The sequence below is a fragment of the Bos mutus genome, chromosome 21 (genome assembly GCF_027580195.1).
Source record: "Bos mutus isolate GX-2022 chromosome 21, NWIPB_WYAK_1.1, whole genome shotgun sequence".
In the NCBI taxonomy this organism is placed as follows: Eukaryota; Metazoa; Chordata; class Mammalia; order Artiodactyla; family Bovidae; genus Bos; species Bos mutus.
In genome coordinates, this window is record NC_091637.1 from 46,736,713 (window position 1) to 46,752,671 (window position 15,959).

Sequence of the window (15,959 nt, forward strand, 5' to 3'; positions counted from 1 at the left end):
ACCTATATGCAGGTCAGGAAGCAACAGTTAGAACTGGACATGGAACAACAGACTGGTTCCAAATAGGAAAAGGAGTACGTCAAGGCTGTACGTTGTCACCCTGCTTATTTAACTTCTATGCAGAGTACATCATGAGAAAGGCTGGGCTGGAAGAAGCACAAGCTGGAATCAAGATTGCCGGGAGGAATATCAATCACCTCAGATATGCAGATGACACCACCCTTATGGCAGCAAGTAAAGAGGAACTAAAAAGCCTCTTGATGAAAGTGAAAGAGGAGAGTGAAAAAGTTGGCTTAAAGCTCAACATTCAGAAAACGAAGATCATGGCATCTGGTCCCATCACTTCATGGGAAATAGATGGGGAAACAGTGGAAACAGTGTCAGACTTTATTTTTTTGGGCTCCCAAATCACTGCAGATGGTGATTGCAGCCATGAAATTAAAAGATGCTTACTCCTTGGAAGGAAAGTTATGACCAACCTAGATAGCATATTGAAAAGCAGAGACATGACTTTGCCAACAAAGGTTCGTCTAGTCAAGGCTATGGTTTTTCCAGTGGTCATGTATGGATGTGAGAGTTGGACTGTGAAGAAAGCTGAGTGCCGAAGAATTGATGCTTTTGAACTGTGGTGTTTGGAGAAGACTCTTGAGAGTCCCTTGGACTGCAAGGAGATCCAACCAGTCCATTCTAAAGGAGATCAGTCCTGGGTGTTCTTTGGAAGGAATGATGCTAAAGCTGAAACTCCAGTACTTTGGCCACTTCATGTGAAGAGTTGACTCATTGGAAAAGACTGTGATGCTGGGAGGGATTGGGGGCAGGAGGAGAAGGGGACAACAGAGGATGAGATGGCTGGATGGCATCACTGACTCGATGGACATGAGTCTGAGTGAACTTCAGAAGTTGGTGATGGACAGGGAGGCCTGGCGTGCTGCGATCCATGGGGTCGCAAAGAGTTGTACACGACTGAGCGACTGAACTGAACTGAACTGAACTTTCTGGAAAATATGAATTCACAACTAACTTGATTTAGTCATTTTCAGCCTTGTATTAAACTTCCAAGAGCTGTGTTTAAGTAGAAGGAATGTGATTCTGTAAGGAACTTCCCAAAGAGGAAGGAATGAAATACAAAAAAGTGACAAATATAAATATACATTTACTCAAGAAAATAATATTAATAATGTTTTGGGGGAATTAAACCTAACTAAGATGAATTATAATACATTTTAAAAACAGTAATAAATAAATTGGAATGAAAGTAAAAAGGGTTAAAGGGTTATGGGTCCTCTCATTGTCCAGGAGGATTAATGTTATATTTATGCTAAATCAAGTTGAATCTTGTAATTTCTGGGATAATCATTAAAAGAATGTGAAAGAATTACTACATTAGATGAAAAAGGGGAAATGGAGTAATAAAAGAACCCAAAATATAACAAGAAAAGATGATTTTAAAAGAAAAATGTAGCAGAGCTAACAGGCCAAATAGAAAACACAGGATAAGAATATATGGAAGTGTTAATCACTCAGTGTGTCTGACTCTTTGCAATCCCATGAACTGTAGCCCATCAAGCTCCTCTGTCCATGGGATTCTCCAGACAAGAATACTGAAATGGGATGCCATTCCCTTTTCCAGGAGCTTTTCCCGACCCAGGAATCAAACTTCAGTCTCCCTGTTTGCAGACAGATTCTTTACGATCTGAGCCACCAGGAAATAATAATGTATACTTAAGCCCAAATCTAGTGGTAATTACATTAATTGTAAAGAGATCAAATGTCCTAATTAAAAAACAAAGATTTTTAGACTGAAAAAAATACAGGCAAACCTCATTTTATCATATGTCGCTTTATTGTGCTTCTCAGTGAGTTTCTTACAAGAGGTTTGCGGCAACCCTTTGTCAAGCAAGTCTTTAGTACAGTTCTTCCAACAACATTTGTTCACTGTGTGTCTCTGTCCCATTTTAATAATTCTCACTATTTCAAACTTTTTCATTTTCTTTATTATGGTTATCTGTGATCAGGGATCTCTGATATTACTATTACAAAAGGATTATGACTCACTAAGGGTTCATATGATGATTAACATTTTTTAGCAATAAAGTATTTTTAATTAAGATAAGCATGTTGATTTTGTAGACATACTGCTATTGCACACTTAACAGACTACACTGTAGTATAAACATAGCACATACATTCTGGGCAGCTAGAAAATTCATGTCACTCAGTTCATTGCAGTCTTCGTTTTATTCCACTGCTCTGGAACTGAACTTGCAGTACCTGAGTTCTGCCTTTATGCTGATTCCAGTAGTCACATCTAAACCTAGGCATGTAAAAAAGATTGACATTAACAGGATATAAAAAAGATATGCCATGCAAACACTAATAAAAAGAATGCTATTAAAACTCTACTGACATCAGGGAAAATAGAATTTGAAGCTGCAAGGTTTTTCATTTGTCTTGCTTGGTATACAGTAGGTGACGTCATAGCTCACTGACAAAGTGGTTCCTGTCACAACACAGTGTTCCTATGCACACAGTGTTCACCATACAACCATTAACTCCTTTTTTCCTTTCTATCGTTATGTGTCCTGGCAAATCTGTCTAGAACACTGTGAATTTCACGTGTTTTGTTTCATTGCACCCAGAAACATGTTCGTCTAGACAGGGCAACATTTTCTTTCTTCATTTCCCCAGGTATCTGACAGCATTAGCCAATAGCTTATAAAGACCAATAAATATTTTAGATTCTATGTATCTGGCTTTCCAGATACATAGTTGGCAAACAATGGCCTTTGGACAGGCTCCTTTTTTTTTTGTAAATAGAGATTTTTTTTTAATACAGCCATGCTCATTGAAACATGTAAATTATCATATGTGAAACAAATTGCCAGTCCAGGTTCGATGCATGATACAGGGTGCTCGGGGCTGGTGCACTGGGATGACCCAGAGGCATGGGATGGGGAGGGAGGTGGGAGGGGGATTCAGGATGGGGAACACATGTACACCGATGGCAGATTCATGTTAATGTATGGCAAAACCAATACAATATTGTAAAGTAAAAAAAAAAAAAATAATAAAAACAATACAAAAAAATACAGCCATGCTTGTTCGTTTGTATTGTCTGTGGCGGCTTTCACTCTCCAACAATAATTGAATAGTTGCAATACAATCTTTACAGTTCACATTTTTAAAACGTTTAAGAACTGTAGTTCTTAACAACCATTCTCTTGATGGCCACATGGCTTGAACTTGTACTTTAAGCCCAGTTCCTTCTCACCTTATTGACCTGTTACTTTATACAATGCTATTCCTTACGGACATAGTTCTTTCCACAGTAACTTCACATCAAAAGTTCAACAGTTGTTATTGCGCAGTTTATATATTTATTCACCTTGATATGGCTATATTGTATGGGAATTTATTTTATCATTGTATCATAATCCTGTGAGATGTGGTATTATGCTTATTTTACCAAAAAGAAAATAGAGGTTCACAGGCTGTAACTTACTCATTCATAGCACTAATTACAGCAAGTGAATCCCAAGTTTATTCTTACTCAATGTGCTGTGCTCTCTTTCTGGTATACTTCTCTCTACCCTTCCTTTCTCGGCTTTGTGGTTTCTTCTCACTGCTCATAGATCACTCTTTGCCTGTATATATTTTTATTTCTGCTTCCATTTCAAACCATAGATTACTAGACAGTGCATTATGACTGCTTTTGAGTCTAGATGCTGATGATGCTTGGCCCAAGAAATTTGACATGAGGACAAAAGATAACCTCTGAGGAATAACCTTTGAAAGAGCAATGCACTCCAGTAATATACTGCTATAATCCCAGTCTTCTTATCAAGGGGAGATATAATTAAAATCAGTCATTAAAAAAAAATTAATAAAATAAAATCAGTCATTTGTATCTTTCTAATATAGTAGCTTCTAATTTTTTAGATATCCTTTTGCAGTGTTTCTTTACAAGCTTCTTAATAAGCTTCTGAGCTTAAAGAGTCAAATACTAGAATGGTTATACTCATATATAAATGAGCAAACATAAATTGCTCATTTACGTTTGAGCAATTGTGCAATCAGACATATTGTTTGAAAATCTCTAATTAGGTACCTTACAGATGTGTTTAATAACATAGCACAGTCCATATATTTGTGCTTACTCTGTAAAATACTTATATTAAAACAGATAACATATATATTAATTGCTTGTTAAAAATAAGCAATATTTTCTGAATAGTTTTATGCTAGTTCAAACTTCTAACCAGCCATGAAACTTTAAACAGTTCCCAAATGTTTCTCTAAACATATTGTATAATGTTAACAACAATTTCCTCACCTATAAAAGTAGAGGACTATATTACCTCTGAAATCCTTTTCAGGATTTGGTTCTATGATTTGATTTGTATTGTATATTTCTTTCTTTAGTAGATATCGTACATAAGATCAGATGCCTCTGTTCTCCATTTATGGAGATTTCCATTTTATGATCTTGGAGCTACCAAAGAAAGGTTTAACTGTATCAGACTATTACTATTTAAAACACATTCAAAACCAAACATAACAAGATTTTAAGGTAAGATAAAAGTCATTTCTCCACAATATCCATACAAATAGTGTTCACTGATGTGAAAAGTGTAGGCTTTTCTTTGTGATTCTACATTACTAGATAAAACTCTAAGGAAATAATGTAGTTGATTTTGAAGAGTAGCATTAATAGTACAAATGGTGGTCTTGTTTAGATGGTATTGCTCAAGATAGATACAGTTTAATGAGATACTTTTAAGGTTAACCTAACTTTAATTATGGAGAAGGCAATGGCACCCCACTCCAGTACTCCTGCCTGGAAAATCCCATGGACGGAGGAGCCTGGTGGGCTGCAGTCCATGGGGTCGAGAAGAGTCGGACATGACTGAGCGACTTCACTTCACTTTTCACTTTCATGCATTGGAGAAAGAAATGGCAACCCACTCCAGTGTTCTTGCCTTGAGAATCCCAGGGACAGGGGAGCCTGGTGGGCTGCCATCTATGGGGTCACACAGAGTTGGACATGACTGAAGTTGCTTAGCAGCAACATTAATTAACCAACATGTTTTCACTTAAGGTAAATAAGTTCTGGAGAAGTACTTATGTACAGAATAGTAACAATACCGTATTATGTATTTGAAAGTTGCTGGGAGAGTAAATCTTAAAACTTCTCATCACAGGAAAAAAAAATGTGATCATGTGAGGTGATGGATGTTAACTTACTGTGGTATTTATTTTGCAGTATGTATATATAGGACTTCCCTCATAGCTCAATTGGTAAAAAAAATCTGCCTGCAGTGCAGGAGTCCCGGGTTTGATTCCTGGGTTGGAAAGATCCCCTGGAGAAGGAAATGGCAACCCACTCCAGTATTCTTGCCTGGAGAATCCCACGGGCAGAGGAGCCTGGTGGGCTGCAGTCCATGGGGTCGCAAGAGTCGGACACAACTTAGTGACTAAACCACCACCATGTGTGTATATATATGTGTATATATATATATATAAAATCATGATGTTGTACACCTAAAATTAATATAATGTTATATGTCAGTTATGACTTTAAAACCTGGAAACAAAGAGAAAAGATACCCCACACACAGCCCAGAATGCTAGTATGTTGAGGTTAAAGGGAGAAATATGTATTTTGTTTCAAACAGGCTTGAATATGTGCTTGAGTTCTGTCAGTCACTAGCTCTGTTACATTTACAAGTTGATTAATGTTCATGGACCTCAGTTTAATCATCTGTAAAATAGGGATACTGGGAATTATCTCACTGATGTGTGAATATAGTTGTTGTTCAGTCGCTAAGTTATGTCTGACTCTTTGCGACCCCATGAACTGCAGCACACCAGGTTTCCCTGTCCTTCACTCACTCCTGGAGCTTGCTCAAACTCATGTCCATTGAGTCAATGATGCCATCCAAACATCTCATCTTCTTTTACCCCCTTCTGTTGCCCTCAATCTTTCCCACCATCAGGGTCTTTTCCAATGAGCCGGCTCTTCACATCAGGTGACCAAAGTACTGCAGCTTCAGCTTCAGCATCAGTCCTTACAATGAATATTCAGGGTCGATATCCTTTAGAATTGACTGGTTTGATCTTCTTGCAGTCCAGGGACTCTCAAGAGAATCTTCTCAAGAACCACAATTCAGAAGCCTCAGTTTGGCACTCAGTCTTCTTTATGGTCCACCTCTTACATCTGTACCTGACTACTGGAAAAACCATAGCTTTGAATATACCTTTGTCAGCAAAGTGATGTCTCTGCTTTTTAATATGCTGTCTAGGTTTGTAATAGTTTTTCTTCCAAGGAGCAAGCATCTTTTAATTTCATGGCTACAGTCACTGTCTACAGTGATTTTGGAGCCCAAGAAAATGAAATCTGACACTGTTTCCACTTTTCCCCCATCTATTTGCCATGAAGTAATGGGACCAGATATCATGGTCTTAGTTTTTTGAATGTTGAGTTTTAAGCCAGGTTTTTCACTCTCCTCTTTGACTTTCATCAAGAGGCTCTTTAGTTCCTCTTTGCTTTCTTCCATCAGAGTGGTATCATCTGCATATCTGAGGTTGTTGATATTTCTCCTGGTAATCTTGATTCCAGCTTGTGCTTCATCCAGCCTGGCATTTCAATACTCAGTACAATGTCCAACCCATAGAAGGCATTCAACAAATGGCATTGCTATTGTGGTTAACCACAGATGGTTTTGTTTTGTTTTTTATTGAAATCTAGTTGATTTATAATGTTCTGGTAAATTCTGCTGTGTAGCAAAATGATTCATAGATATATATACACACGCACACACTCGCAAACACAATCTTTTTTATATTCAGTACATTGAATATAATTCTCTGTGCTATACAATAGGACCTTGTTGTTTATTGATGCTGTATATTTAATAGTTTGCATCTGCAAACCCCAAACTCCCACTCAGTCCCTCCCCTACACGCCCCCATCTTGGCAACCACAAGTCTGTTTTCTATGTCTGTGAATCTGCTTCTCTTTCATAGATAAGTTTGTGTATGTCACATTACAGGTTCCACATATAAGCGATATGGTATTATGGTATTTGTCTTTCTCTTTCTGATTTACTTTACTTAGTGTGATAATCTCTAGTTCCATCCATGCTGCTACAAATGGCATTATTTTGTTCTGTTTTATCACTGAATAGTATTGCATTGTATTATACGTATGTGTCACATCATTGTTTTTTATTCATCTGTTGATGGACATTTAGGTTTCCATGTTTTGGCCATGGTGAATAGTGCTGCTTTGGACGTGTGTCTTTTTGAATTATAGTTTTATCTGGGTATATGCCCAGGAGTAGGATTGCTGGATCATATGTCAACTCTATTTTTAGTTTTTAGAGGAATCTCCATATTGTTGTCCATAATGGTTGGACCAGTTTATCCTCCCAACAGTGTAGGAGGATTCCCTTTTCTCCACACCCTCTTCAGTATTTGTTATTCGTAGACTTTTTAATGGTGGTCCATCTGACTGATGTGTGGTGATACCTCTTTGTGGTTTTGATTTGCATTTCTCTGATAATTAGCGATGTTGAGCATCTTTTCATATGCCTGTTGGTCATCTGTATGTCTTCTTTGGAGAAATGCCTATTTATTTCTGCCCATTTTTTGATTGAATTGTTTGGGATTTTTTGTTGTTGTTGAGTTGTATGAGTTGTTTGTGTATTTTGAAAATGAATCCTTTGTCAGTTACATTGTTTGCAAATCTTTTCTCCCATTCTGTTGGTTGTATTTTCATTTTGCGTATGGTTTCCTTTGCTGAAGCACAGATGTTTTTAAGTTTTATCAATTTAGGCAGCATGTTTGGCAGTTTCTTTATAATGTATATAACTTAATAGAGTACATAACTTTTAAAGTATATAAACACACATACTTATCATGGGACCCAGCAATTCCACTCCATGGTGTTTACCTAAGTAAGAGAAATGAAAGCATATTTCCACAAAATTATCTATAAACAAATGTTTATAGCAGCTTTATTAAAACTACCAAAAACTGGAAACAATCCAACTGTCCATCAACTGGTGAATGAATATACAGATTATAGTACATCCATGCAATGGAGTACTGCTCAGTGATACAAAGGAATGAACTACTAATCCGGGTAATAATATGAATGAATCTTTAAAAGCATTAAGTAAAAGAAGCCAAATTCAAAAGTCTGTCGACTATATAATATTTATATGATGTTCTAGAAATGGGAAGACTATAGCAGTAAAAATAAAAATCACATCTCTGGTTGCCAGGAACTACATGTAAAGAAAGGACATTGATTGCATTATTGCACAAGGGAACATTTTGGGATAATGAAAATATTCTGTGTCTTGATTGTCATTGTTATTACATAACTATATAAACTTGTGACAATGTATACAACTGTACACCAAAAAAATGGGTGAATTTTTACTTTGCCTCAATTATAACTCAACAAGCCCACCTAAAAAATTCATGTATGTATAATTTGTATATGTTATGAATGTTTTACTTCAATAAAATTTTCACCTGAAAATGTAAGTTTAAAAAAGATGTTATACTTTTGTACAATGTTTGTCTAAATCTATGACCATATAATCGTCCCTTGTTATCCAGAAGAGATTAGTTCTAGGAGCCCCACAGATAGCAAAATCTGCAGTGTTCAAGTTCCTTAATTGGCCCTCCAGTATCTGCATATATGGAACCTGTGGATAGGGAGAGCCAGCAATACTTAGAAATTTTGACTCACTGTAGGCTTTGCTCAAAAATATATTTTAAAGTGTATGTTCACCATGTGTGAAGGTAATTATTAGCAATTGTCTGTGAATGTAGAGAGTATCATTTATATAAAGCTTGTCATTGTGTTGTTCACTCACTAAGTTGTGTCTGACTCTTTGTGACCCCATGGACTGTATCATGCCAGGCTTCACTGTCTTCTACTATCTCCCAGAGTTATATAAAGTTTAGAAATGTATAAACAATCACATACATTATCTGTAAGTACGTAACTATATTGTAAAAGTATAAAATACTCTTGAAAATGATGAACCCAAATTCATGGAAATATTTCACTTTGGGGTTGGAGGGAAGGAAGGAAATGTGATTAGTGAGTGCGACACGTGGGTTAGGATAAAAGATTTCTTTTTTAATAGAAAGCAAAATAGCAAAACTTCTTTTAAACCTAAAACAAAGTTTTTAATAGTGTATAAAGATACCATCAATATTGTAAATAGATTTATTTGGTTGTAAATATATATATATATATGTTTGTATATATATTTCTAGAAGGATATACAACAAACAGGTAACTTGAAATCTCAGAATATTTGTAGTTTGAAGATTGGGGGTGGGAGATTGACAAGTAATTACCAGAAATATGGGAAATATAATGGCAGAGAAACAGGAAAAATGTTTGCTAATTTTTATTGTTTTTGAGATTAAATATATTTTTGACTTGCAATGTGATGGAAAGAATCAACACGACTGAGTGACTAACACTCAGTTTTCTTTCAATAATGAAACTAGGAAATGCAATAGGTATAAACAGCACATGTAAATTAATTAAATTTTCTTACATTGCTTATACTCTTTGTGACCCCATGGACTGTAGCCCACCAGGCTCCTCTGTCCATGGAATTCTCCAGACAAGAATACTGGAGTGGATAGCCATTCCCTTCTCCAGGGGATCTTCCCAACCCAGGGATCGAACCCAGGTCTCCTGCTTGCAGGCAAATTCTTTACCTTCTGAGCCACCAGGGACATTACATTGCATATACCATAAATCCAACTCAAAACGAGCCTGTGCAAAAAAAGAAGAAACTCATGTGTCCAAGAAATGAATCTGGATCTGTCTGGTGTACAGGGAACCAGGATACAAATGATGTCTTCAAGGTTCAGTTTTCTTCTGGGGCTATCAGGATGGACTACTCTGTTTGAACAATCTAGACCATATAAGGACGCCTCCAGTGGCCCAGTGGCTGGGACTGCACATGCCCAGTGCAGGGGATCTGGGTTCAATCCCTGGTCAGGAACTGGATCCCATATGCTGCAACTAGCTTTTGCGTGCCACAGCTAAAACATCCTGTGTACCAAAGCTTAAAAAAAAAAAAAGATCCCACATGTCGCAATGAAGGTCAAAGATCCCGCGTGCTGCAACTAAGACCGGCACAACTAAATAAATAAATAAATATTTTTTAAAAATTCTAGATCACATATAATTGAGTACCTGAGGTAGTGGGAAAGGAAGTTCATCCCAGCTGCCAAACAGGATCACTGTGCCATAAGGTAATGGTATTTACTCACCCCTAAAAAAAGTTGACCAGATAAATGTGTATCTGATAAAGTAGCGGAAGGAGCTTATAAGGCCAGAAGGTTTATAATAGCTTTGAACATAGTCTCCAGTGCCTAGATATAAGATCAGACATTTGGAAGTAATAAATCAAATGGGTTACCATGAAGCAACACCAAATCTTCATGGTGAACTGAGTGTAGAAAGAGGAATAAAATGTTCATTTTTACACAAAGCAAGGGAATTTAAGTACAGTTCTCACATCCCATTTTCATTGCAAAAATTTCTTAGGCATAATCTTTGTTATGTCTTTTTCATGCTACAACATTGCTGGTTTTGTTTTTTGCTTTGTGTTTAGGTTTGTTTTTTGGTTTTCTGCAGAAGTACCGGGTACAAAAGCTTAAAAATAATCATCTCAGGTTCTTAACACTGTCCCATTGTTATTTATCACATTCTCAATTACCTGTCAAATAGTTGATATTTCTTAAATTACATGCAACAGGATATCTGATGTTTTGTAAGTTGAATGTGAAATATTTGGGGGGCAATTCTTTTTGGTTTCTTATTAATCACAGTGGGTATTCGGTCATGCAAGTTACCCTTTCAATTACATTTTATAGTATACTGAAAATTAGCAAAGCTGTTATTATTGGCATCAAGAACCAGCTTTAAATGCTTTTTTAAAAATAATTTTTGAGACTATTTCATCCATAATTCTAGAATGTGACATGTTAAAGCAAGTACTTGAACATCTTAAATTTAATTAAAAGTAACTCTTTGTTAGGATTTGCTAGTGCAGATAGCTAATTAATTTGGTGCTTAATTTTTATATAAAAATTTAAACTGCTATTTTTTATAATTCTGCATTATTAAAATAGAAAAGTGGCACTGTTTAATGTTTATTTATATTACACTCATTAATTTTCCTATGATCAGATTTCACGGTTTATCTTATGACTTCATTCTTATGCAGGAAAATAATTTCAGTGAAATCATGTGAGTTCAGCAAAATTAATGAATTTCATTCAACCTCCAACTTTTGATTACTTTTTAATTATTTCCGTTAGTGCAGTTTGTGACATGTATGATTACAATTTGCTTCATGTTATCTATCAAACACATTTAAAGTAAAAGACAGCCTTTTTCATGCAAATTAAGCTTTAAATAAGCAAAATTAAAGTCTGACTTACCAGTACCATACTTTAAAAGGCAGGTTGATAACTTTTTTTGACTATGCTGGAAATTTTGGGAATGATGTTTGGAAGGTACAATTCTTTTAAAATTACTATTAAACTCTATTGAAAAACTGATTAAGACTCTTTAAAATTTGATTATTATAAGCCAAGATGAACAATAGCAACCCTTGAGTAAAATATCTCCAACATTCAAAATTACTGCCATTCTCCCTTTAGAGATTTTTTTTTCCCTGCAGAAAAGGAATTGAAGAGGTTAAATCATATCTGTAAAAATCAGGTTGTAGTCTTGTGCAGTTTTTTTCATGTTAAATATCAAAGATGGCTTAACATATTTAGAATTTTCGGAGTTTCTATTAATAAAGTTAAAAGAAAATCTAGCGATCAGGCAGTGGAGCCACATAAAATTTATATGTGAAACACCCATTGTGCTTATCTCTACTCTAGATAGTGCTCTGAACCCATGTTCCACATTCTGAATTCTGTGTGTAAAGTTAAACATTGCAGAAAGGCATATATCTGATGATACAGATGAATAAGATTGAAGTTTAGTAATGAGCGAAGTTGGTAAATTAAATATGTTCATGTCTTTAATATTTCTGTTATTAATATAATCGAATTATTTTGTGGGAAATTATGAACCACTACTAAAAATACTGATGGGTTTTTAAACTCCCAGAAATTAAAGACTTCTATTCATACTATAGTAGTGTATTTAAAGGTACCAAACTGCTATTAAATTTCTTAAAATGTTAATTACTTGCAGGCAAAGTTGTTAGCTATGCAACAAGCCAGAGAAACCGCAGTTCAGCAGTACAAAAAACTGGAAGAAGAAATCCAGACACTTCGAGTTTACTACAGGTAAAATTCTTTTTATCCTGGGCATAAATAAATGTTAGTTTGGAAAATGTTTCTACCCAATTTTATAGTGGTGAATGAGGAAATACCTCAGTGAAATTAAACATCATACACTTAAGACATTTTTGTAATTTTAAAATGATTCAGGCATGAAATATTTATTATTCTACCTTGTTTCCTTCTGGTATTTGGTAAAGTTTAAGTTGAGCCTCCCATTATAAAATGGGAATTATAAAGTTTATGTAACTCTAAACCAGTTGTCTAAATGGAGCCTGCTTAGCTCTTGAATTATTTGCTCATCTAAATGGCACCTCTGAAATGAAGGCATATATTTTTAAAATAGTACATGAATACCTGTAATAACAGCCTTTCAACTATCACAGTATAAGAAGTTTCTAAAGGAACTCCACTAAAGGATTTTTAAGACTAATTTATGCTCCAAGATTAGTTGTCAGATTAATTCAGTAGGTCACACTGGCATTTTTTAATGAATAGAGATAGAATAGAAAATGTCAAGAGTGCAGTAAGGGTAAATATTGTTTTGTGACATTTTTGTTTCAGTTTTGTGTTGTGTGTGAGAGAGACGATTGTGTCTTGCTGCTAAGTCACTTCAGTCCTGTCCGACTCTGTGCAACCCCATAGATGGCAGCCCACCAGGCTCCCCCGTCCCTGGGATTCTCCAGGCAAGAACACTGGAGTGGGTTGCCATTTCCTTCTCCAGTGCACGAAAGTGAAAAGTGAAAGTGAAGTCACTCAGTCATGTCCGACTCTTAGCAACCCCATGGATTGCAGCCCACCAGGCTCCTCCACCCATGGGATTTTCCAGGCAAGAGTACTGGAGTGGGGTGCCATTGCCTTCTCCGGATTGTGTCTTGAGCTACATTTAAAATATATATTTTCATGGTGGATCATAGTTTTTTTTTGTAAAAGGTTTGAAAATGATGTACAAGGCACTGCATATTTTTAAATACTTAATGAAGATTAAAAAATCCTCAAGTATGAAATGGCAGAATTCACTAACTAGAGCTGTAGGTTATTGAAAGATTTTTTTTAAATTTTGATCCCCTTCTCAAGATAACGTTCAGTGCATAAAATTCAATTAAATCAAAATCAGTTTTATTGAAATAAAATTATGAAGGTATTACATCATGATATATTAATGCACTAATACAGTAAATAACTAACAGCAAGTCTGTTAAAAACTGTAATTTCTAAGTAGTGATAACTATAAATAATATTTTGAAGATGACTGCAAACACTGAAATGTGACCTGAAAATACCAATGGTTTCTATGGACACAAAGTCTCAAGAACCACTAATAATACTACTGAAGATTGTTGCCTGTGTTCATAATCATAAGAAATACTGTATTTACATGAAGAGTGAAAAATAAAGATAAAAATTTTTTCCCATCTTCATGTTAAGAATCCATGCTTTGAAACAGTGTTATTTGATGTAAATGCTAAGTGGTTATTGTTATGGGTTGAATTGTGTCCCTCACAAAAATATATTGAAGTCTTAACCCCTAGTGCCTCAGAATGTGCTCTTATTTGGGTCTAAATAAGGTGTTTAATGGAGAAGGCAATGGCACCCCACTCCAGTACTCTTGCCTGGAAAATCCCATGGACAGAGGAGCCTGGTAGGCTGCAGTCCATGGGGTTGCACAGAGTCGGACACGACTGAGCGACTTCACTTTCACTTTTCACTTTCATGCATTGGAGGAGGAAATGGCAACCCACTCCAGTGTTCTTGCCTTGAGAATCCCGGGGACGGGGGAGCCTGGTGGGCTGCCATCTACGGGGTCGCACAGAGTTGGACACGACCGAAGCGACAGCAGCAGCAGCAGCAGCAGCAGCAGCAAGGTGTTTAACCGGAGAAGTCGATGGCACCCCACTCCAGTACTCTTGCCTGGAGAATCCCATGGACGGAGGAGCCTGGTAGGCTGCAGTCCATGGGGTCGCTAAGAATCAGACACAACTGAGCGACTTCACTTTCACTTTTCACTTTCATGCATTGGAGGAGGAAATGGCAACCCACTCCAGTGTTCTTGCCTGGAGAATCCCAGGGATGGGAGAGCCTGTTGGGCTGCCGTCTATGGGGTCACATAGAGTTGGACACAACTGAGCGACTTAGCAGCAGCAGCAGCAGCAAGGTGTTTAACAGAGCTAATCAAGTTAAAATGAGATCATTAGCATGGGCTCTAACCCAATATGACTGAAGTTTTTATAAAAAGTAGAAAGTTAGCCACAGAGACACAGGCATAAAGGGAAGACTATGTGAAGACCCAGGGCAAACACAGCCTTGTGCCTGGGGAGATGTGAGATATCTACAAGCACATGAATACCAAGGATTGGAGCAAACGCCCAAAGCCAGAAGAGGCACCAGGAGGGTTCTCCCTTACAGCCTTCATGGAAAACACAATCCAGCTGAAACCGTGATTTTGGACTTGTAGCCTCCAGAACTGTGAGACAATAAATTTCTGTTGTTTTAAGCCCCCTAGTTTGGGTACTTTGTTACAGCAGCTCAGGAAACTAAGACAGTTACCAAATTCCAAGTATGTTTGGTTGATGACTGACCGTGGGGAATCATTTGCTTGCAATTAGAATCAGTAGGTATGTGGGCAAGCAGAACCCTGGTAGTAGTTGAAGATGTCAAATCCTTATTTTTTTTTTTAAGAGCATGAATATAACAGTCTTTCCTCCCAGGTGGTGCTAGGGGTAAAGAACCTGCCTGCCAATGCAAGAGACATAAGAGATGCCGGTCCGATCCCTGGTTGGGAAGATCCCCTGGAGGAGGAAATGGCAAACCACTCCAGTATCCTTGCCTGTAGAGTCCCCATGGACAGAGGAGCCTGGCAGGCTACAGTCCATAGGGTCGCACAACTGAAGCAACTTAGTACACAATTGTATATTTTACACTAGTGGATTCTCAGCTGTAATTATGCAATAGGATCACTTGAGGAGCCTCTAAAAATCCTGATCCCCATCCCATCCCTGACTGATTACTTCAGAGTCTGTTGGAGTAAGACTCTGCTTTGGTGTGTTTAAAGCTCCTTAGAAATTCCCATGTGCATCCAAGTTTGAAGGCTGCCAGTTTAAATGCACACTTCAGTTAGCTGCATTAAGTTAGGGTTACTTCTTGGGAGAATAACAGAAGCCTTTATGAAGACTTATGAATACTGTGTGGTTTGTGCTTAGACCTTGGCTGTTGTGTATGGTATGTAGTCTTTTCACCCCATTGATAGGGAGAGTTTTTATGGCACCCTCTCCTGCCATGAGGTAGGTCAGCAGGTGTTCTGTCGTTAAAGCAACAGTGTCCAAGAATGCTGAGGGTGATGTGCTAATCTTGCATAAGTTGACCTTACTTACTGAAAAACAAACCTTGATACTCCTTCTCTTTGCTGAATTGCAGAGGATTATTGAAAGATTTTTGAAAATTATGTGGATTAAACATTTATCTTTCAAAGACTTTTTAAAATCTACATGAATCTAACAGAGCTACATAACCTCTTTTAAATAGTTAACAATTATTGGCCCAAAGATAAGCTTCACAAAGACCCCTCTCACTGCTACTTTTTTTTTTAATTGCTGATAATGTGGTAAAGC

The 15,959-nt window shown here is 36.9% G+C and overlaps 1 protein-coding gene across 5 annotated transcripts in view; it reads left to right on the forward strand.

Annotated features, from left to right (window-relative positions):
* Positions 1–15,959, forward strand: part of MIPOL1 (mirror-image polydactyly 1) — a 360,714-nt gene that overhangs the window by 220,609 nt on the left and 124,146 nt on the right. For all 5 annotated transcript variants that reach the window (XM_070358754.1, XM_070358755.1, XM_070358757.1 and 2 more), the window contains one exon: positions 12,263–12,357. In XM_070358754.1, coding sequence (XP_070214855.1) covers positions 12,263–12,357 — 95 coding nt within the window. The remainder of the gene's footprint in view (positions 1–12,262; positions 12,358–15,959) is intronic.